At 40.9% G+C, this 23,189-nt stretch overlaps 1 protein-coding gene across 3 annotated transcripts; it reads left to right on the top strand.

Moving 5' to 3' along the window:
• Positions 1 to 336: 336 nt before the first annotated feature.
• On the top strand, positions 337 to 22,818 carry EFCAB2 (EF-hand calcium binding domain 2). Of its 3 annotated transcripts, none has more exons than XM_046939127.1 (8): positions 337 to 377; positions 12,329 to 12,413; positions 15,384 to 15,456; positions 16,726 to 16,875; positions 19,809 to 19,888; positions 21,549 to 21,591; positions 21,694 to 21,760; positions 22,561 to 22,818. In XM_046939127.1, exons 1-8 carry the CDS (start codon positions 353 to 355, stop codon positions 22,689 to 22,691), a joined length of 654 nt encoding a protein of 217 aa, XP_046795083.1. In that variant the 5' UTR covers positions 337 to 352; the 3' UTR covers positions 22,692 to 22,818. The 3 variants fall into 3 exon arrangements, with proteins under 3 accessions (XP_046795083.1, XP_040554451.1, XP_015139478.1); XM_040698517.2 differs by having other exon boundaries at positions 337 to 641; XM_015283992.4 differs by lacking the exon at positions 16,726 to 16,875.
• Positions 22,819 to 23,189: the final 371 nt, after the last annotated feature.

The following is a 23,189-nucleotide window of genomic DNA, read 5'->3' as shown; positions in this document are numbered from 1 at the left end:
CCACGCCTGGGATCCGTGTTTGGGGCACAATTGATGTTTTGGAGCATTAGCACCCAGGACTGTGGCTGTCACTCAGTGCTCTTGAAGCCACGCAGCGCAGTGGCTAACGCACTCAGAAACTCAGTGCACTGCTTCAGTCATCCTTTATTTGCTTTTTATTTCAGCGGGCCCTGTAAATGAGGTGACTGGTTCCCAGGGCGGAGGGAAAGTAGGTGGCTGCGCCTGTCAGCCCAGGCCCAACGCTGGAGGCCCGGGGAAGCCGCGGCTGCGGCGGTGGAACGGGCGGAGGGAAGGGAGCGCCCGCAGGTCCGGCGCGCCCCGCGTCGCCACGGCGACGGCTCGGGGCCCGGCCATGGCGGAGGAAGGGAGCAATGAGGGTAAGGCCGGGCAGGCCCACCCTGCGGTGCCGCGCGCCCGAGGCGGACGGGGCCTGCCCAGCAGCGTGCTGCTGCCTGTGAGACGCAGCGGGTCTGGGCGCGGGGAGCGAGGGGGGCCCAGCCTTGGGTGACGGCATGGGGCGGTGCCACGCCTCCGCCAAGGAAAAGTGATCCGTGCCGCTGGGGGCACCGGGGCTTATTTTTAGAGGCAGGCATGTTCTGCTTCTGGAAGCGCTGCCAGAAAGTGTGATTTAAAGGCGAAAGGTAATTCCTCCCACAGGGTGTCCGAGTGTTGTTTCCAGAGGGTTGTACTTTCTGTTCAGCTCGCCTCAGTGTCGCTTCTGAATGCCATCCTTTGTGTAAATAAACACACAGACGTGGTAATACATCAGGGATAGTGAAAACTGTAATAGAAATAATGTAAAGAATAGATTATTTCGTATTAATGAGTAAAAGCAATATTTTCAGTAGAAAAGTATAAATAGTGTTTGTGGGTAGCACTGAGTGAGGAGTTCGATTTTGGTAGAAGTATTGCGAGAGCCATTTGGATGCATTGCATAAGTTCAGGGTTAGGACCAGTGTCGTAGCAGTGAGGTTTGTTCTGACTATCTAAGTTGTTTTTCAGCTATGTTTAGTCTTGAAAAAGTGTGTTCCTTCATCATTCCATTTTTACCAGAGAAGCTGAGGCACGGTGCTGGCAGAGGTAGCTGGAGATTGAACGGTGAGGGTTTGGAAGTCTGCTGAACCTTTGGAGAAGAGATAGTCTGGTATACTAGGAAGCTCTAGCTTCATATATATTTTGGGCAGCCACTCTTATGATATTGAGCTTTTGCACCAATTTGTTAATCCATTGGCAGAAACTCTTGGAGAAGGAAGCTTTGGTAGTGATGGTGAATGTTGTTGTTTTTTGATTGCTTGATTAATAGCTTCTAATACTTTTTTTTTTTTTTAGTTCTAATGTAATTTTAAAGAAGTTGAAGCACGGTATTCCTGAAGACATACCCTTTTGTTGATTATTTTTTAATTGCTTCAGCTATTTTATCATCCTGTAAAGAGCTGTTCCCAGGCGACCACCACATGTTATCTTCTAGAGGAAAACTGTGCTGTCACGAATTCCATTCCTGGCCCTTCCTGACAGATGGGAAGGTGGCAAGCCGGCCTTTGGTTTCCTGTCTGTAGGAAGAAGACAATGACTTGTATCTCATGGGTAGTGTGAAGACAAGGCATCTGGCTTCCCTTTGGTCACTCATGAGAATCATACGCTCTTATTGAGCAGATGAGCTGCTTATTGCCCCATAGAGGTGTCTCATCACTGAGGCAAACTAATAGTCAGTGTCTCACTGAAGTGCAGAAGCATCCCATAAGAGGAGGTGGCTTATCTCCATGTCAGAGTTGCTCTTACACCTCCTGCAGATAGCAGTTAGGGGGCTAATTAGAATTCTTGAATCCTGGATTCACGCAGCAATCATGCTTCTGACAAGCATTCTGCATAAACACAAACTGCAGCTTTTACTTTATTGTGTCTCAAACAGAAGAATAGCATTAGTTGTATTGTCAAATAATTAGTCTTTAGGGTATTCCCCTTGGTTCTTGGTAGAACTGTAGTGCCACCTGCTTTTGTGGTAAAAGTTTCCCTTAGGTCCTATTATTTTCAAGTTTGTCTTCTTCAAAGTTAAAATGCTTACTTTAATGTTTAACAGATATACTGGATGTATATGAGAAAAAACAGTGAAAGGCCAAGGCCTGCAGCCTCTTTTGCATGACGTTGCTAACGTGTTACTCTCTAGCTTACATAATTGTGAATAAAATCTTGCATGTGTGTGAGTGTTAATATTATGCCCATGATATATGGAGCTGTATGTTTTATGCATGAATTTATATTCCTAGATTTGTGCTTTCAATGTTGTTTAATGTTTTTTTTTTCTTTATGCCCATCTGATTACATTAGACTGCTTCATCTTTCTCTTTTGCATATTTGTCCGTATCTTTCTTCCCATCATTCTGTTTCTTTCCCCTTCTTTGCTACTTAATTCAATCTGTCTGTTCTTCCATTTGTTCTCAGGTACTTTCTTTATAATTTGACAGAACGTGTCAGATTTTCTAAGTTTTCATATCTCTGATCTCAGTGCTGATGTTAGTAGAACCTGAAAGTAAAATGTCAGACCGGTAGTGCCTGAAGTAAAACTAGATGGAAGACAAGACATATTTTTCTCCAGCTGGGATTTAAGAAATTACATGGAAGTACATAAAAGAGAGAACGTTCAGTGTGACTTTATCATTATGGTAACGTTCTGTATGTGATCAGTATGAGGGTTCTACACACACACCATATTCTTTGTGCTAGTTAGCACATATTTAAAATGCAATTAATAAGTCATTAATTTGAATCCAAAAGGAAGTAGGTTAAATATTCTGAGCTCCTGTTGCACACCTTTACACCTCCACATATGGATCTGGACAGCTGATTCTGGGTAACAAAGATGTTCCAGAAACATACCTGATTCTGATGTGAAGACTTAAGGAGATGGATAACAGCCATTCTCTGATTTTCTCTGGTAAATAGTAGTGGTTCTGGGGAATTTAATTTACTGCTGCAGTACGTAATTAGTCCTCACAGATCCTTTTCCCAACTTGTGAAAAGCTCACATTGAGGTTGTTAGTGGAGATGGGAGAGAGTTTTTACTGCTGTTTTAGAGCCTGAAGTAAATATAGTACCAATGTGTTGAGCTGTACGCACACCTGCTCTTTAGCTGCCCTGCTTTGCCACCTGGCATGCTGGTGAAATCAGAGATGCACTGCAGTTTACTTCTGTTAAGAAGAGGCAGCACATCCCATTTAACTGTTACCTTCTGTGAAGAAGCAGAGCTGCCACGGCTTCATTTGCCCCTCTGGATCTTCCTACATCTATGAGTGGGATCTAAATGTTCTCCACATCGCCTTGGTCTGCTGGGAGTCTGTATTCATTACAGAGATTAAAAATGCTCTGTTGCTGTTCACTGTACTTTAGTCAAGTTGTGAGTCCAAGCTTAGCGAGCCTGGTGGCTGCCATGAGTGCCGTAGGCATTTGTGACCATTACTTGTACTCACAGTTCACTTAACTAACAGGAGAGTTTCAAACCTGATGCAGCAAAGTGCTTAAGCTCTGTACAGCTTTGGGGAATCCCATTGAAGGTGATAATATGATGCACATGATGTTAAGTACATGAGTCCATTTAAGTATCTTGCTGTTCTGAGGATTTTAAATTGTTCTTTTTTTGTGGTTTTCGGGGGTTAAGCATCAGCATACGAAAGTACAAAAGCTATAGATTAAACACTTGCAATGAACCTTCCGGCTAAAGTACTTCATTGGGTGAATTATCTCTAATTATAAAAGAGGCAGTGTCTCTTATGAGGATAAAATACAGCATTAGCATACGTTGTTAAAATAAGTAGCTTTCATAGGGCTCAAGCAAGGAATACTTCAGCTGTACAAGAAAACCTGAATATATGAGATCCCTTAAAAACTCAGTGTGTAGTCTGAGCATTTGAGGATTTAGAGATGAATGCTACTTCCCTTTGTTGACATCGCTGTGAGAAATTGTTTGAGGAGGAAAGTTGATATCTTTTATTAGGTTGTAAGGTGGTTTAACATGCGCCTTGACATCAGTTTGAGTTATGTTTTAATATTTGCAGTTGAGACTGAGACAAAGAATAAATTGTGCCCATCTTTTATAGATCAGCACAGGCTGTGGACGTCTGATCCTCTTGGCTATAGTCCTGCGCTAGAAGTTATCTCAAATGCATGTAGAAGAGGTTGCAGATTGGCAGATTTCTTGTTTCCATGGCGCATAAAATAGCAGAAGTTCTTCAGTTTGGCTGTACTTCTAACTGACTTACCGAGTACAAAATTAGCTGGGTTGCAGAAAGGCTTTACACTTTTCTTGTCTTTTAAACAATGCCAACCAGCAGATACACAGCGCTGACAGGGAGCTGGAGAACTCCCACAAATTCTCTCTCTAGCGGTAGTTAACGTGTTATTAAGAATTTTCCATGTCTGCATACTAATTATTCTGAGATCTGAGGATTTATTTATTTATTTATTTATTTATTTGCAAGCCACCTTAATTTATGTGAGAGGATACTCCTTTGTTGCTATTGGCAGTGAGGTTGGGCAGGGTGAGAGTGAGGGGCGGTAAATGTGGCTACCATGTGAGTCTGCAGGGACCTGCTGCAATGCGAAGGGCAGGGGCTTCCCAAACCCAAACCTGACCAGCAAGGGTTTTGAGGTTGCACTGCGTGTTGGTCCCATGGGATGTTTTTATAAATGCCCTTTAACTGTAAATGTCCATCTTTAAAATGAAATACAGATTTCAGCTCTTTGGAAATATGAAATACTTCCTGCCCGATGTTATGTAGGTGTGGGCAGTATGCAGAAGCCCTGCAGATGTGAGGTTGGACAGGATTTCCTTGAGTCCAGCCTGCTGCTGCATGCAGCCATCGCTTTCAAAAACTTACCAGATTTGAAGCTTTTTGAAGAAGTTCCATCTTCAATATGCTAAGGATTTTTGTGCTGCTGGTTTAACTTGGCAGGAGGTTCTGGACCTGGACCTTGTTGCTGATGATTAGGTTAAAATGAGACGTGAGTTCTGAAGTTTATCCATGAGCAGCATGTGTTCTTTTTTCTTCGTTAGTGTGCCTCAAATGGTTATAGAAATGTCTTATCCCATATTGACAGTAAATGTAAATGTCTTAAATTTGTCAGCTAAAATACTGTGCAAATTCTGACTATGACCCTTACACAAACAAAAAGAAAATTGGAGGTTCATATGCATTCATAATATGTAAAGAAATGGGTTTAGCCCTGCACGTGATGCTTTCAAAACAGCTCCTTAAGAAGCAGGTAGCTGCAGCAAGCCCCCTCTAACCCCTTGCTCTTTTATTTCTCTTTGAAGCTGCTTTGGTTGGTCCAAGTCCTCAGGCCAGAGCAGTGCAGATAGAATGGCAACCAATATAGAAGCTGTATTTTTGTTAGCCCATTTAAGACCCTTTCAGGCAACGTCAAGGACTTGTGATATGTTATGTAGTGGCAGTGTGTATTAGAAGTCATACTGAAAGGCTCTCCTTCTCCCATGATATTTTGGACAATTACGTGTCTTTCAAATGAATACAGCCATGCTGTATTCTAGCATGACTACTGCACTGCTGTAGTTAAAGTTCATGCTACTTTATGTTTGTAATAAATTACTTCTAAGAGCCCTAATATCCAGTTTATGCTGATCTCTGATTGATGACCACTTCATCATTTCTAAGACGCTCTGTGCTGATGCATGTTCAGGCAGGTGGACATGTGTGCTGTTGGTGACAGGTCAGTGTGCCCCATCAGGGCCATCCCCAGTGCTCAGCAGCACAACCCGTGTCTCAGGGTGCACCACAGTGTGTGTGTGCATCACTGCCTCCTGGGCAGCATGGGGGAGTGTGTAAGGCTGTGAATGCTGGAGCTGTCCCTTGTAGCTGTGTAGAGTCCAGGAGGAATGGAGGCTCTGCCTTAAGAGAGCACACATTACAGCAGCACAGGCTGCTTTCTGGCCCTGTGGCAGCCTATGCTGGCTCTTACCTTTCAACACCAGCTGAAGGTATAGCACAGCTTCCAGTGTTGCCAGGAGAGCTATATATCCTTGCAGGGCAGTTTGCCACTGGTGATGAAAGAGAATATAAGTATGGGCTAGACATAATTCTTTCATTAGCTCCCAGGTGTAGGTGGGATGAAAGATATGGAACAAATTGCAGCAGTGGAGATTACAGTTTTTGCCAGCTCTGAGCTGCAGCAGGAGCGCTGAGTGGTTCGACTGCCAGAGTTGGGAATTTAGGGATGTGCAGGACACTGCTAATGGAGATTTATGCTGAGCTTATCTCTGCCTGATGAAAAGGGAGACTGCACGAAGCTGGTATTGACTTCAAAGAAAGTGTAGCAATTATTTTTTTTGCAGGCTAACAAACCTCAAGTGCTGTCATTTCTTTCAGTTCACTCTAGGAAGGATAACGTTAAGACTTTCCTCAAGAGAAGCAGAAGATAGTAGCTGTATATTACCTGTGAACCACGTGTACAGGAGGCAGTCCACATGCAGAGGTCTTTCTTGCTCTCTTCCGATGTCTGGAAGCTATCTCCACATACTCTGCTCAGCAGCAGACAAGGAAGATTTTTATATTAAAAGGGAAAGATTTCCCCCAGTTGTTGTGCAGGTCACTGTGGCAAAGTGTGTTATTTCATTGCCCTCAGTGCCACTTGTACACAGTGACAGGTATTTGGCAACTTGTCTGCAGGCACCAGCTAGCAGAAGGAGTGCTTTACTCCTAGAGCTAGACCTGTGCAAATAGTTCAGATGAGCAGTATTACTCAGAGCTTGCATTTTTGGCTCACAGAGAGCTTGTCTTCATGAAGGCAAACTCAACTACCACTTGCGTAGCTGCAGAATAGATGATGAGCTTGGCTGGCTGAAATCCAGGTCAGAACTGTGACCTGTTAGGTCTGATTCGGACATGTGTTTCTTCTTGAGAATTCTTGTTGGTGCTGCTTCCAAAATAATAATGTGCAACTGTTGTGAACATCCAGCTGAAGGTTTGGGAACAGCAGGTAGCAAACAAGGCCAACTGCTGGAGGACACAGGTGAGGCCAAATTCTGGGAACTACGGCTGAATATTTCATGCTGTGTTCTGATAGCCGTTCTAAAAACACCACAGCTGCTCCTGACATAAACCACTTGACATCTTATCAAATGAAAATGCATGTCATTATGATCCAGGACTTAGAAACCTTCTGTGTGATGTAAGGTCACTGGAAGTGTCTCACTTCAGAGTTTGGCGAACTGTCTCGCTCAACCCTTCCCTTCAAGGAATGCGAAAAGACAAAATAGTGGTGAGGTGAAACAGTTTTAACACATGACAAAATATGAGGGAGAAAAAAAGAGTGGCTTTTTTGCAAAGGCTGCAACAGCTCCAAGTGTGGGAGAACAGACTTGCGTGAAAGCTGGAGAAACCACTAAGGTCATGGCAGGTGCTGTTGTGTTTTGAAAGATGCTCAGGCATTTCTGCTGTACATAATGATGACTCCAGATTCTTTGAAACTCTAAGATTAGATTATTGCTACTTTCTGTCTAAAGGTTTGGGCATACGTGGGACATACCCAGCATGCATTTCTTTTTGTTCCCAGTACTGTGCATTCTCCAGAAGACAGGCAGTAACAGCTCTGTGTTACTGCTCACATCCCTGAACTCTTTAATACGGGGTCAATGATGGGTTAGGATAGAAGGAGTAAGGCGCTTAAGAAGGTCAGGTCAGGGCATTAGCTCTCACTGTTGACTATTTCAGAGCCCAGAGGTACTTTGTACTAGGATGATAAAAATCTGTAAGCTGTAGCTCCAGGAAAAGGGGCCAGGCAGAGCATGACTCTACACACCTGACTGCAGCACTCCAGCAGCCAGGGGCATAGCAGGAGATGGCAGAGGCAGCCTAGGGCTTTGGTGAGGTGGAGCTGCACACAGTCTGCAGAGCAGCAGCTCCACAGCAGTAGACTGGACCTTGTAGAGGGCTGGGGGCCAAGTGTTCATTTGCTTGTGCACTTCCCTGCTGTTTAGAGGTGGTAGTCCTGCTGCATAGTATCATCCTGACTGTTCAAAGCAGGGTGCAGAAAACCTGCCTCCTGTGCTGCATATGTGGGGATCCAGTTTGCATCATCATTTCTGAAGGGAAGAGATGCTGCCTACTAACACCAGTGTGTCAGGGGCTGACAGCCTCTACTGGGCCATTCTCCTAGCAGGTATAAGAGGAAGGCTGTAGTATAGGTTACAGATTACTCACTAGAAAATGCCTGAATCTCTTGCAATTTTAACCTGGATTAGTTGAACTTGTGGTTTTCTTCTTCTTTTCTGGGCATGCCGCTACGTCCAGAACACTTCATCAGCAGGAGGATCTGGTGCAGTAGCCACGTTCTGGCTCCAGTCTGCACATCTGCATTTCCAAGGCCCAGATTTGCTGGTCTTGGCTGGATTCTGCTATGGGCTGCTGTCAGGGTTCGCTCCAGATGAGGAATGCCTTCTTTCCTCCAGAGTCTGTCCTGTTTTAAATTGCTTTGGCTGGGAATGTGGTGCGGTCTACTTCCCAATGTGCAGCCCTGTCATACAAACCAGCCTCTGCATCTCCATTTCTCCTCTGATGCAGAGGTAGTCACAAATTTGTTTTGTGAAGTGAAAGTGGGGAGGGTTCCTCCCACACTATCCTACAACAACAACAACAAAAATATAGGTATATAAAAACTGATCACTCATCAGACTTCAGCAGGTGCTTCAGATTTGAGAAAATTGGACTCCAGCTGAGTATAGGTAATATTCTATGATCATTTCCCAGGCTTATAGGCTTCTCTGCTGATGCTTATGAAGACTGGTGCTTTAATACATATAGATATCTATGTAGATATAACATAGGTGCACAGATTGCATACGGTAAAAGCATCAGGGCATATTTTTTGGTGCATTTCCTGAGTTGCATGAAGTGCTTTTTTGCATGGATTGATATATGCCTGTGTTCACCACTCAGACTAACTGTCTACCAGGGAGTGGAGTTTTCTCTGGCATACCACGGAACTTTAGCATCATTCCCCTCTATGTCCCAGAGTTAGCTTGTTATCAGCAATCAGCTGCCGCTCAGGAGCTGCTTTGAACAGCAGGAAGGAAAGATTTTCTTGCCTATAGTGAAGGGGAGAAACTAATCACCTTCTTAATGCAAAATGAATCTAATCGTGAAGGGCTGGATCTCAGTGGGGCTTAATTTTTACTTCTTTGAGAATGCTTGAAAGTGACTTCTACAGAAACCAATTAACTTTCTTCTTCTACAGGAGAAAGGCTGAAATTCAGTTTGCCTATGGATTAATCGGTGATAACATCTAGGACAGAGAGCATTATCCCTTTCCTAACTCTGTAGACCATAGCTTGGACCCCTAGTCCAGTAGCTTGGACTAGCTGCCACTGTCTGTGAAGACCTCAGCTCAATCATTTCATATTCCACAAGCTTACAGCTTAATTGTATTGTTCTTTCTTTTTCTGATATCTGCTATATTTGTATTTCGCATACTATTGGATGTTCAGAGTAGAGAAGAAAATATTTCTCTTGTCCATTTATTTCTAGAGCATAGCATAAAATTAATGTTTCAGCATATTGAGCTGAGTGTACTTTACACTTCCTCTGGAGCTGAGGTCACTAGATGAAAATCTAATGCATGCACTTTCTACTATAGAGCAGCAAGGTTTTGCCAATAAGTCAGATTCAAATGGCTTCAAGATTTTCTCTGTGTTCCTTTCTCTTAGTAATTTCTTTAAAATAGAATAAGTTAAATGCTATAAGGCTTTTTTCTTTGGGTTGGGGAGAGCTTTCTGCGTTGCTTTTAAGTCAGTCAGGTTCCTGAACAAACTTCACAAGGGCAATACAAACATTCATGGTGAAATTATTTAAGGAGTGGTATACTTTGCTTTAGAGTTAGGAAGGAGAAACAGTAGCATAACGACGCCTTGCTACCGGATCACCAGGATTTAATCTTAGGAAACTAGACTGGCATTCCCTTTTTGCTCTGAAAACAAAATATCTTAATAAAACTGAAGTGCTTAGTTCAGAGTCTGAGATTTCACTTGTGCTGATGATGCTTAGTATTATGACTGCTTTTTAGTATCTTGATCTAGGTAGTGATTCAGTAGACAGTTGCTTAAAAGCCTGATTAGGTCTTGTAAGAGCTAACTGACAACCTCCCATGAGTTGCAATTGTGAAGCTGCTTATTCTTGCCACATATTTATGGAAATAAATGTTATAAATTTCTTTTAATTAGAACTTCAGCCATATATATATAGATCTATATATATAATTTTTATGCTCTAATTTCCCTTAAAAGTGTTGTGAAGTACTTTGGAAGAGTTCAAATGAAGCAGTGGCTGCAATCATCAAAGACCAGTTGTTTTTGCCTTTTAGTTCATTCCTTTCATTCTTCTGACCTGTACACCTACCTAATAAATTGGGAATTGCTGTTGAGGGGAGCGTGGCATAGGCTTCACATCTTTATGAACAGCACCATTCTTCTATTCTATTGGAGAACTGTTACTGCATCTTGACACATTTGTAGGATTTTAACTCCATATTAAAGCTGTTGATTATCAGATGAGTAAGAACTTGATTAGTTATTTCTGCTTGTTGGCTAAACCTTTTTTTTTTTTTTTTGGAGCATGCAGTGGGCTCAGATCTTAAGCAGAGGCTTCACACTTTTTTGTATATTTTTCAACTCCAGTGGGCTCAGGTATTCCCCATAGCCCAACCACCTTCTCACCTCTCCTTTTTGCTTGGCATTGCGTGGTGAGATAGAGTACTACTTGTGGTTGTGGGGATGATGGGGAGAGATGGAATTTGAAAAGGTTAGTTGTAGGGGTCTTACAGAAAAGTGCTGGAGTCGTGATTATAAATTCTACAGCTTGGATCCATAAGCAGGAGGCGGAGGTTCACTGAAGTTGAATGGAGATGACAGGGGGCATCTCATTCTGGATATTTCAACCTATGGGACCAAAGTGACTTCCTGTCTTTTTGGTTGAAATAATGGCAGGTAGGATAGAGATTAAATGATACTGGAGTAGCCAGGGGTTCTAAGTGTAGTCACTGATAGGATTCAGTACTTTCTGCTGGTGAGCCATGATTAGTGGATGGAGAGATCTACAAAAGAGCTGTTGATAAGAACCTGTTTAACTAAAAACAGAACAAGATGTAAATGACTCCAGATCTGGCTATCACTGGATAGAAGTTACCCAGTTGTATCTCTTGTCCTTTTGGACTGACCAGCTCGGTCAGGGGCAGCCCCATGTGAGAAAAGGTTCACCAGAGGTCACCAGAGACCTAAGGGTTCCATTACACCTGCTTTTAACCATTATATGGTACCACAAAGAGAGGATGGAGTAATTAATGAGGTGCCTATATGCATGTAGGAATTTAAATATAAAATTAACCCTATTTATTAAAATATACCTGGACTGATGTTTATAAAGACTGATGTTTCAGGTGTGTTGAGCAGTAACATCAAATAATAAAATGAAGTTCATGAGTGTGTCCATCAATTAAACCTTAATCTTAGTCTTTACATAGCTTTGAAAGAGTTTCGGGGTATCACATTGTGTAAATGGGTTCACCAGGCTGCATTGAAACTAAATCTTTTCTGGTGAGCAGCAAATACTGCTCCCTAGCATTTTAAGTAGTTGTTTAAGGTTGTATTCTTTTGATGCTATTTTTTCTGCATATAATTTCTCTTCTGTGAAAGGACTTTTTGAACTATCAGAGCAATTGGCCCCAGGGAAGAAAATGAAGCTCATGTAGTTAAATGAATGGTAGCATCTAGCAAATTGTATTAACTGGAAATCGCTTTTTTAAATGCTTGTTGCTCAAGAGTCTGGCAGAGCCACATCTATTTAATTGCTTCCACTCCATACAAAGACTGAAGCTGCGGTCTGTGAAGAAGAAATGCCACATCTGGGACAGGTGTGCTGCTTACGGGCTGTCTTCAGATGAGCATAAAGTGCTGGTGAACAGTCTGGATAACCTGAAGAGGAAATAGTTGCTCTCAAAGAACCAGAAGACTTAAGCCCAACTCCTTGCCAGTCTTACTTAACTGGCAGTGCCTAGAGCTGTATCTAATTCATGCTAGAACTGGGAAAAGTAGAAAAGGATAGTACGGTGAAGGGAACTGATACTGAATACAATTTTCAGTTAATGTTTCTAAAAGAGAGATTTTAAGACATTTATTATTCTCATACCTCATGTAATAGAAAAATAAATGAGAAGGAGAAAATGCAAAAAAAGACAAAACCACAAAAAAACCCGAACCTGACAAGTATCTGAAGGAGTTTATCAGCATAAGAAAGGAAGTGGTATGTTATCCCTGTGTTTCTTTTTGCAGATGGCGTGGTAGCTGAAATTGAGAAAAAGATTACAGAAGCTTTTAAGGTGTTTGATCACGAAGGAAATGAAACTGTGGATGTCAGGTTTGTAAATATCTTCACATAGAGATATTACAGGCTGTAGTACAGAGATAAGTAACTCCCCAAACTTGCATCTGCCTTACCAGAAAATGTAATTTAAACAATCTTTTTGACCCTGATCAGACAAGTATTTCTTTGTTTGTTTAATAAACATTTTGCATTGTTCAGTGGTTGGAGACTGAGACTGACTTGGGAAAGGGATGCTGGGACTGGTGGGGCCGTGAGGCAAGAGGAGGGTGAATCCAGTCAAGAAGTCTAAGGCTACAGTTACTGCTAGCAAATCTCTGCTCTAATAGCTCATTTGGCTCTATGTCCTGGGTACTGAATGGATACCTTCACTTTCAAAATAATCTCAGCACATTAAGGAGTGTCCCTGCCAGTCTCTGTCATGATTACATGCTCTCAGTAGGTCATCCCTACTTCAGTGCAGTGCACACATCCCTCCTTCTCTGGGGTACTGTGACAGGTGGTTATTGCTCTCATGAGGAGGTGTTTTAGGAAGCTCACGTGTAACTTGCATGTAGGTTTATTATATAACCATACAGTAACAGTACGTAATAATGAACATAAGGGTGAACACACTCAGTTGTACTAAAAGTCCATGTAGTCAAGTATCTTCATCTGAGCTAGTAGTTGTTAGTTGGCAATGAATAAGGAATTGAGTAAATACACAGTATTTCTTCCTTATTGTACATCTGCCACATGGATTTGAGTGACTCCTGATGTTGTACATTATGTTAGATAGTGAATAATTGTTCTCTATTAATCTTCTGAACACCACTGGTGATTTCATAGCTCTCTGTTACATCCCCCCTCCATCACTGAAGTTCAATGCTGAAGAGTCTAGATATGTTTAATCTTCAATGAGAAACTGTTCCATTGCTCTACTCATTCATTTTTGTGATGCTTCTTATATGGCTGTCTCCTTTTTTTTTGGAATGGCATGACCAGAACTGGGGAATAGGAAGGCCAAGAGAGTCAGGAACTGCATGTGCTATGGCTTTAGCCTGCAGCCTTGTGGAAATAGAAACAAAATATACATCTGAGGGAGTAAAAAGTTCATGGACTGTTAGACTCATCAGGGCATAACAGGATACACGATGCATATCTAATGGACATCAAATTTAGAAGTTCTCAGTGTTAATACTGATATTTTTGAAGTTTGAATATTTGACAATGCTACTTCAATTTAATTGTAACATAAATATTCATAACATGTAACAACATTACTTTTGTCATAAAAAATTAAACACATTTCTATGTCTCCTTCAGTTGTTACAGGCTGTTGTCATTGAAGATTACTAAAGGAATTTTTCATATTTCAAACAACTGTTTTCACAAGAATTTCCCCAGATCTTTTAATTACAATTCAATTAGTTCAATTAGTTAAACACTACAAAGGAGGGGGAGAGCTGATGAAATTATTTTGTCATTAGACAGTATGTGTGAGGAACTTACGTGTGAAATGACTTTTCAGTTTTAATAGGTAGTTTCAGTTTCAGGACGAGTCTGCACATTTGGTTCAACTCTGTTCCATCCTTTGTCAAGTTTTTTTTTTTTTTTTTGAAGATTATTTCCTTAAATCTATTGGTTTATCTCCATCCCCAATGAGGTGATCAGTGCCCAGAGCTGGGACTGCCTTGGTGTCCCCTCAGCTGCATGCTCCTGGCTTGGTTGGTGGCTCCAAGGAACCCCTGACCCTCACTGTACCTTGGCATACTTGTTTGTTTGTCATTTACATCTGCAGTCTTGTCTGCATAGATGTAAAGTTTTCTACGCTCTTCACTAAGTTCTGCAGTGGATATAGAGCTTGAGAAAAATGTTACAACAGTTGAGTGATACAAATAGAATTTTCTTTTTAATGTTTTCATTCAGCCCGTAAGTTATAACGTGAGAAGGAACATTCAAAGTCTGTGAAACACTGTAAATGTACTATTTCACAACTAATTTTAATCAAAGTACAGTTATGGCAGTGAAAAACAATTTATTGCCTTGTTTATTGTCCTATGTTCGTATTGCAGGGCTGTGTCACGGCAATGTGACTATTAATGTCTGATTATTGTGTATCAGAAGGTGGCAGCACAGCACAATTCTTAGCCATGATTGTAGAAGTGTGAGTGTTATTTCCTGAAATATCAGATGCATGTGAAGAATACAGAAAGCTACACCGGCTTGACAGGATAACATGAGTGCTGGGTAACTCCTAATGCAAATACAAGAATTAGTAAGAAATTAAGCCCAAGGAAGGTAGTGTTTCATTCTGCTTAGAATATATCCTATGTCAATGGCATCCATGATTTTGCAAATGTGGGCATTGAGAGTATCATAGCTAAGATGAAAACCACGACACAGAATTGTCATTGTGTCTGATCTACAAAACGTATATGAACATAAGCTAATTTGAACTGTCATTTTCGTATGCCGGAAACTACACAGCAGAAACTGAAGCTGCTGAACTAAATGACAGTCAGGAGGAAAATAGAATTATCTATCTGTGCAGGGCCATCACATCAGGGCCACCTCACTTTTGTAAATGTTGTCTTCTGCAGTTAGAATTTGTATCTTTATAGCTCTTAAAGTAAACCTATATTTTTGTCACCTTACATCTCAATAGATTTCAAAGTATTTTATTAACTATGTATATGTAGACTTTATTGCAATTAAGGCTAATAATTACGGGAAATCAATTGAAAATTAACTTGCACACAGTAATGAACACAAGAGTAATAAGGAATTTTTGGGGAAACCCACAGGTACAATTATACTCTTCCAAAAGCTTCAAGATATTTAACGTCTGTAAAAATAGGTGTTGCTTACTGAGACATAATCTTAAAAGTCCATGTAGATATGCTTATGCGTGTGGGTGCTTATACATGCATGGTCCTATATGCAAGCTCTGAACTGATGGCTGTATTCTCCACAGCCACTCTTGTTTTGCAGAATCACTGACACAGATGTTTTACTTTCTTTCAGAGAGATTGGTTCAATTGTCAGATCACTGGGTTGCTTCCCAACTGAGGCAGAGCTACATGAACTGCTTGCAAAGGTAAAGGATTTACATATTTTCTATTATCTTCTATCTTGAACTTGCACAAGTTTGACCCTTCTGCCTTGCTGTATGGGAAAGCTAAGTTATTTTCCCGCAGGTGAACAGAGGAAGTGTCATGTGTCATGGAATTGAACTAGGCAGTCTCTCAGCTTGCTGTGAAACAAACCTTTACGCTGTTGAGGGAACAACACTGATGGCTTAAAATGGGTAGTCTGACTGTTTACCACAGAAGGCCACCGTGACGCTGAGCCGTGGTGGAGGACTGTCTGTAGAAAATGGAGGGATAAAATGTATTTGGCTGATGAAAGAGATTGCCCTGAACTGCAATTAGATTGGATATCCAAACCCTAACAGTCTAGCTGCTCTGGACACGCCATAGACAAACGCTGGATGACAAAATAACAGAAATTATTCTTGAACAGGTATTAAAATTATACATAAAAATCCAAAAATATGCAGAGAAAAGACATGGCAGTTTTTCTGCAATAGATTCTGTTACCACTGCATTGTATAGCCAGCCTGCTCAAGTTTCTGTCCTTCTGAGGCCTATCCCAGTCTTGAGATTTCTCACTTAAGTAATCTTTTCTTGCTTGATTACTTAAGTCTGCAAGTCAGAATTCTAACATAAAGACTCTCAGGACTTAGAGGTCCTTCCAGTGATGTGAAGAGGTAAGGAACTTCTACTGTCTTTCTCTACAATTTTTTCCCGCACTGTAATTTTTATCTCCTCAACACAATGCTTGTAATGGAAAGGCCGGAGTGATGGTGCCATGGCAGGGTGGAGTTAATGGATGGGGCAAAGAAGTGGGAAAAAGACTTCACCTTGTTTTTGAAAAGTAGTATACCTTAAGGAATGGACAGTTCTGGAGAAGTGAGAGAGGAATCTTCTCTTTTTTCGTATATACAGCAGTGTCATGGTTTAACCCAGCAGGCAGCTAAGCACTGCACAGCTGTCCAGTGGGATGGGGAGAGAAAAATAAAAAAAGTAGAACTTGTGGGTTGAGATAAAAACTGATAAAGAAAAGGAAGAGAAAAATAATAGTAATTATATATATATATATAGGAGATAATATATATCAATATTTACAAAACAAGTAATGCACAAGCAGTTGCTCACCACCTACCAACTGATGCCCAGCCAGTCCCCAGCCAGACATTGCTCCTCTGGCCAACTTCCCCACTTCTATTGTTCAGCACGAAATCATATGACATGGAATATCCCTTTGGCCAGTTTAGGTCAGCTGTCCTGATTCTGTCCCCTCACAGCTCGTGTATACCCAAAGCTCCATCACTGAAGACGCTGCAACATCCTTGGCTATGTGCAGTACTGCTCAGCAACAAGTACAACATTGGTGTGTTATCAACGTTGTTTTTCTCCTAAAGCCAAAACATGGCATCAAATTAACTCTAGCCCAGGTAAAACCAAGACAGGATGCTGAGAGTCTCTTTTCTTTGTGTGATTATGTGCCTATCTCTCCTCAGTAGACTTGCTCAATCTCTTGTAGATCAGAATTTAGTGAGAGAAATCTTGTGCTAAGTCTTAGTTCTAGCAGTGCTAACTGCTTCAGATAGTGAAGTGCAAGTAACAATTGGAGGGGAAAGATCTTTTAACGTGATGCTGCATTCTGTCTGCTGCGATTCTCTACTCTCGGTAGTAAATTATTCTGGCTTCCACTGACAAACAAGATAAAGTGGAAAGATTATGGTGCTTAGTAAAGATATTTTTACTGGCCAACAGAGATTTTTGTTTACAGTAAATGGACAGTGTCACTGACTCAGGATGCAGATTTAAGGAGATGCTTTTACATAGAGTCGTAGAATCATAGCTTAAAGCTGGAAGGAACCTTTGATGGTCACCTAGTCCAACTCCTCTTTAGTGAACATCTCCCCTGCAGTCCAGAGGAACCTGGACAGTTAAAGTCCTCTTTCTTCCTACCAACTTTTTTTCCCCCCAGTTTTTAGCATAACTGAAAATCTGAGATAAGTAATGTAACAAAGTACAGTGCAATGCAGCTGTGAGATGGAAAGTTCTTGAGATGCAATGATATAACATATGCAATTTGTTTGTTTGTTTGTTTGTAAGGGTAGGAAATGAAAGTTTTCATATTGTGTGTAAATGAAACTCTGACATAGGTTCAGTACCAGAAGAAGATTGTCTTGTTGTGGAATCCTCAGTGTATTATGCTAATCACTAATATCAAGTTATCTGATTTTATACAAGGTACCATTACCTTTGACTATGGTAATACCACTTTATCGTAATCTAGATAAAGTAAAAATTTTCTCTGGTGACCAGTTTCTAATCAAGCTATTTCTCCAGTATTTTTGCCCTTTTAAAGCTGTGGATCATTTCTGTTTTTCACTACCTCTCTACAACTCCCTGAAAGGAGTTTGTGGCGAGATGGGTGTCAGCCTCTTCTCCCAGGTAACAGTGATGAGAGTGATTGGCCTCGTGCTGTGCCAGAGGAGGTTCAGGTTGGATATTAAGAGGAATTTCTTCTCAGAAAGTGTGATGACGTATTGGAACAGGTTGCCCTGGGAGGTGGTGGAGATATGAAACAGAACGAACCCTACAGTACATCTGTTACAGGAGCTGTGGATGTACCCAAAGAAGGGAACAGAGCAACACCCATGGAGTATGAGCAAGCAAGTACTGTTATTTTAACAGCCACTGTGAAAAAAGAAAATCTAGATACTGACAGACTTAGGTAAAGTTAATACATTCAGTTTACTCTCATATCTATTTAGTATTAGAAATAGGATTAATTTTAAGAGTTGAAGACATTGCTGGGCCTGGGCAGCTGCTGGAATGACAGCTGTTCTAGAAGGTCAGAGGGAGTTGAGGTTTCTTACCACCTCAAAGGGCTAGGTCTGTTGTCAGGAAGTTCTTCACAAACTGCATTCTGGAGGCAAAGTACAAACAGCTCACAAAAACAGAGACAAATCTGGATGACATTTGTCAGTGACAGCTGACACTTTCACAGGTATTTGTTATGTTGAGAGTTCATTGACTGTGAGTTGTTCTGGTATAAAAATTAGGATAATATTGAACTTTTGAATTAATACAAGTTGAAGCACAAATGTTCCTTAAAACATTCTATGTACATATAGCTCTCAAAATTGTGATGCAGTTCTACGTTTAAGCAACCAAACTGAGCGTAGGTAACACCCTATGCTCTGAACCAGCTCCTAGGAGGAAGATTTATAGCTTTGTATCTCCCTGGCTCAGTTAGGAGATTTCAAATCAGTGCCTATTGGAGTCTTCTTTCAACCTGAGCTGTATCTGTGAAGAGCCTGGCAGGACATGACTGTGATACTACAATTCAAGCACCCAGTTTCAGCACAGACAGGAGCAAACTAGCTCCATTAAGAGCTCTGTTTGGGGATATAACTTTCAACTTTTAGGGAAGAGATGCGTCCAAATTGTAGGGAACAGTCTTTTACCATGTAGGAATGCCATGAGAATGCTACTAGAAGTCCATGATGTTTTGGGACTAATCTGTTGCTTTATTTGAGAGGCAAAGGGAAGCTTTTCTTCATGCAGTAAAATGTATGGACTGCCTTATGACTGTTTCATACTGCCCTGACTCCATCTGTCTGCTTCTCTGGACCTTCTCTTCATGACTCTCTCTGACTACAAAACATGTGGAGGCAACAGATTCCATCCTTGAGATGTACTAGACTGGGGCTATGTCCAAATTAGCACATTAAACATGCCCAGAAACATCCTTGGGTGCTGAAGCCAGCTGGCACAGACCAGTCCATGTGTATGCTGGTAAGTGTTTTATGCTGGGCGCCTGTACAAAATGGCTGCTGGGGAGAAGTGCCCACAGTCCCAACGCCCAAACTGGACCTGGTAGCTGTTGGGCAAAAGGTTTGATGGCACAGGCCAAAACCGTGCTGGGGAATGTGCTGACAGTGTGCTGTGATGGATGATCATGTTGCACAACCTGGGGATGCTCCAGCTCATGCCCGCCTTCACTAATATAATTGCGGTCTGCATTTTTAAGCCTCTGCTGAGTTCTTGTGGAAGATCAGTTAGGTGTCCAGTTCTTTTGCACGAATGGTTTCTAAGCACAAGAGGGCAATATTGAGTTGTTGAAAGTTTCTGAAATAGCAGGCATGTGTTTTGTCTGGGTGATTATTTCTTCCTTTAATTTCTTTCTATTTGAGCACAGGCATTTCAGGCATATGTTATGGTGCCATGTGGCATTAAAAAAACTTCATATAAATACTCGAAGTCTAAATCTGTAATTTTATTGCAGGACTCACCTCACCTCAATTTTCTGATTCTTCTATTAGTTTGCTAAGAATTCATATAACCTACCATGCTTAAGTCTTTTTTTTAGGTAGAAGAAGAAGAACCAACTGGATATGTTCATCTAGAAAAATTTCTTCCAGTGATGACAAAAGTATTACTCGACAGAAGGTAATATAAACTGGGTCTTTAATTTATTCCATGGTTGATTCTGAATGAATGTATCTGCAGTAATTTTATGTAACTCAGAGGGATACAGACTTTTTTAAAATTTAAGTTAGGTAGGGAGATTTTAGTTCAAAATGACGCAGTCTGCATAAAATTGTGTTGTACTATTGGTACAAATAATATCAGCTTATAATAACGAATTGTGATAATGTCTAGCTATTGTATTTTTAATATGAATCAAAATTATTTTGCTATTTCAACTCTGAAAATATTTTCTTTACAAATAAGGTTACAGCCATTACTTTATCTGAGTTACAGTTGCTGAGAAGCACTGTCTGTTAAAGTGTATTTTTAATAAGTTGTATAAATCAGCTTCATGTTCATGTCTTTAAGTGACTGCCAGGTACAGTTGAATGTACACAACCAGCACTCTGCTGATCTAAAACATTTGCTGGTCTACAAGTCTGGAAAAGGAGTGCTGTTCGTTATTCAAAAGTACATACAAATCTTTGGATGTACACAGGAACTTGTGCTCTTTTGATATTTTGCACTAAAAAGCAATCTTACCTATAGGGAGTTTATCTTTCTTTTTAAAGGTAGTAACCAAAGGTTTGGGGAGACTTAGTCTTTTCCAAAACTCAGAAGCTATTTTGTACACGGAGCTCCTTTGGTGTTCTACATATGCAATAGCTATGAGATTTCCCTCAACTGTCTCACAGCATCCTGAGGTACGGGGCACTCCCTGGGGCTGTGTTGAGACCTTGTGCCTGTGCCTGGACAGAGACCAATCAGTGGTGTTTTGTTCCAGCATGCTGGCACAAGCACATCGCCTTCCCAGTTTTCTGCACCTTTGCCTTCCCTGGCCTTCATGGCCTGTTTCTGGCTCCACAGTGATGTTCAACCCATCACAAAGTGATGCCTTGCTGCCCCGGGCTCTCTCCTCCTCCTTCTTCACCCCCATCGACACAAACACACACACACACACACACACACACAGACACATGCTTTCCCCAGGCTAGCTCAGCCTTGTTGAAACTCATGTTTATCTTTTGGTGCCATGTCTATAGTTCACTTATCCAAGGGCACGTGAGATCTGAATCACAAAGAACAATTTGTTTTTTAGATAGTAAAAGAGTGAAGTGGGTCTGGATGAAACAACCAAGCATTTTTAAATGAAAGCTGTGAAATCAGGTGCACTTATGCACACACACATACACCCAGTGCTGCTTTCTCTGTGAAACCGTTGCCTATTGTCAGCTAAATAGACTGTCCAAGTCCCAATAGGTGATCTGTTGCTTAGCTACAACCCTACCTGGACAAAACTTTGTTTTCTTGGTTGGGCAATTTTCTGTTCCCTGCATTTGCTATGTGGAGTGATTCAGCAACTATTGATTCCTACTAACTCACTCAGCCAGCTCAGACATGCAAAAGCAACACATTTGGCTCCTTAGCACAAGGAGAATGAAACAGGAATACAATGAGACACAAGGGGTAAAGATATAGAAAGTTCCATGAAGTCAAACTGGAATGTTTGATATGAAATGTTTGATAGACAAACTAGAAAATAGGTTTTCCCTTTCTAGCACTCATATTTTATTATTTCAGAATGGTAGAGCAGCCTTACAAACTTTAACTCTTAACTTTTCTGTTTCAATGGTTTCAGCTACAGGCCTATTCCAGAAGATGTTCTTCTACATGCATTTGAGGTCTGTAACTAAATATTCAGGTACCTAGTTGCTGGAAAAAAGTAGCTAATTCTTGATGTAATATGATTAAAAGCACAGCAGTTTTATCCCTTTTATTTAAAGGCTTTAGATGAGAATAAAAGTGGATACATTACTAAAGAGGAGCTGGTAAAACATATGACTGAAGAAGGTAATACGATTTTTATAATATCACTGTTTATGTAAATAAACATTACATGTGTATATGGCACCTTGTGGTCCTGATTCTTCAAGCCAAAACTTGCAGGAGTTGGTTGCAGGAGTTGGTTGCAGGATCTTCAAGCCATCCTGTTGCCTTTATGAGTATCTACAGACTAGAACATTTCCCTGGTGAATAATGCAGGGAAAGAACATAAATCTGCCTTTTTGCAGCTATTATAAGATCTTATTATAGAGTCATAATTTAGTCTTGTGTGAATATTTTGTGGTTCTGTGCACATTTTTGTGCTTCCTAAGGTTGTGACTCCTTTTCTCCTCCCTCTAAAACTTCAGTTTAGATTTCCAAATGTTTCAGGTAATTTCAGTACTCATTCATTCCTGCATGATCTTAATCTTAATTCTAGTGCCCTGTGCAAACAAAGAGATTCAAAGACCAGATTTAAGTTGTATATCATGTAATTCTCAATATCCCTTGGAGAGCCTGCTTTTCTTGCATGGCTGATTCATGCCTGCCTGCCTCAAGTACAAAATGACAAGCATGTCTTGTGCAAGACTGCGTGTTTTGGAGCTTGTGAAAGAAATGTGGATCAAAAAATCTAAGCCCTCTGTCTTCTTTCTTAAATTAACTGGCTTGGCATACAGGACTTCTGCATTTGCAGAAGTGAAGGAATTGGATTCTTTTTTCTTCCACATAAGCACTGAAAAAATACCCTTGCAAGAGAGAAGTGGTAATTTGTCAGCCCTGAAAAGAATAATTACCGGGACAAAATGTTACTTTCCTTTCTTTTTCAGGTGAACCATTTACAGAGGAGGAAATGGAGGAGATGCTCTCCAGTGCTCTAGATCCAGAAACAAATGCAGTTCATTACAGAAACTACATTTCACTGATGGTAGTAGATGAAACTGATGATCTTCCACAGTAGACTCTGAGGTGCCTTCTGGTAACAGCAACGTAGCTTAGCAGTTGGTTGAAATTTCAAGTATAACAAAACACAGTGTGTGACCTTGCGCTTATAATTAAAATAAAATCTGTGTAGTTATATTTCCTTAGATTCTGTGTATATATTGAAATCTATTCACACCTGGAAAAAGAGTTCTTGACAGAAATATTGTGTAAGATCTGGAAAAGAAATCATGGAATTTGGTTTGAAAAATAATGGAGTCAAGAAATGACTTTACAATTGCTGCTGCAAAGGTAATGGAAAAGCGAGACCTGGGAAAGCAGATAATAAGTAGGTAAGTGAGTATTTTAAGATGACTGAAATTGTGAGGGCATGCTACTATGATAAAGCTTTTGTATTTAAATGTGATCCCTTTTTGTGTTTAACTAATGAGGCATTGATTGCTACTTTTGGAATAATATCACAGATGAATTAAGTTTTCTGCAGTTCGTAGGTCTTGCCAAATGCTTGCATTTTGTT

The sequence above is a fragment of the Gallus gallus genome, chromosome 3 (assembly GCF_016699485.2).
Source record: "Gallus gallus isolate bGalGal1 chromosome 3, bGalGal1.mat.broiler.GRCg7b, whole genome shotgun sequence".
NCBI classification, from domain to species: Eukaryota; Metazoa; Chordata; class Aves; order Galliformes; family Phasianidae; genus Gallus; species Gallus gallus.
Note: the sequence above shows the minus strand (reverse complement) of the source record. Positions and strands in the feature narration are given on the sequence as shown.

Excerpts from the sequence above, each read along its gene's own strand:
- EFCAB2 (XM_046939127.1), top strand. The coding sequence starts at position 353 with ATGGCGGAGGAAGGGAGCAATGAGG. Across the intron at positions 15,457-16,725 it reads TACATGAACTGCTTGCAAAG|CTCGTGTATACCCAAAGCTC; the intron begins GTAAAGGATTTA and ends GTCCCCTCACAG. Across the intron at positions 21,761-22,560 it reads AAAACATATGACTGAAGAAG|GTGAACCATTTACAGAGGAG; the intron begins GTAATACGATTT and ends TTTCTTTTTCAG.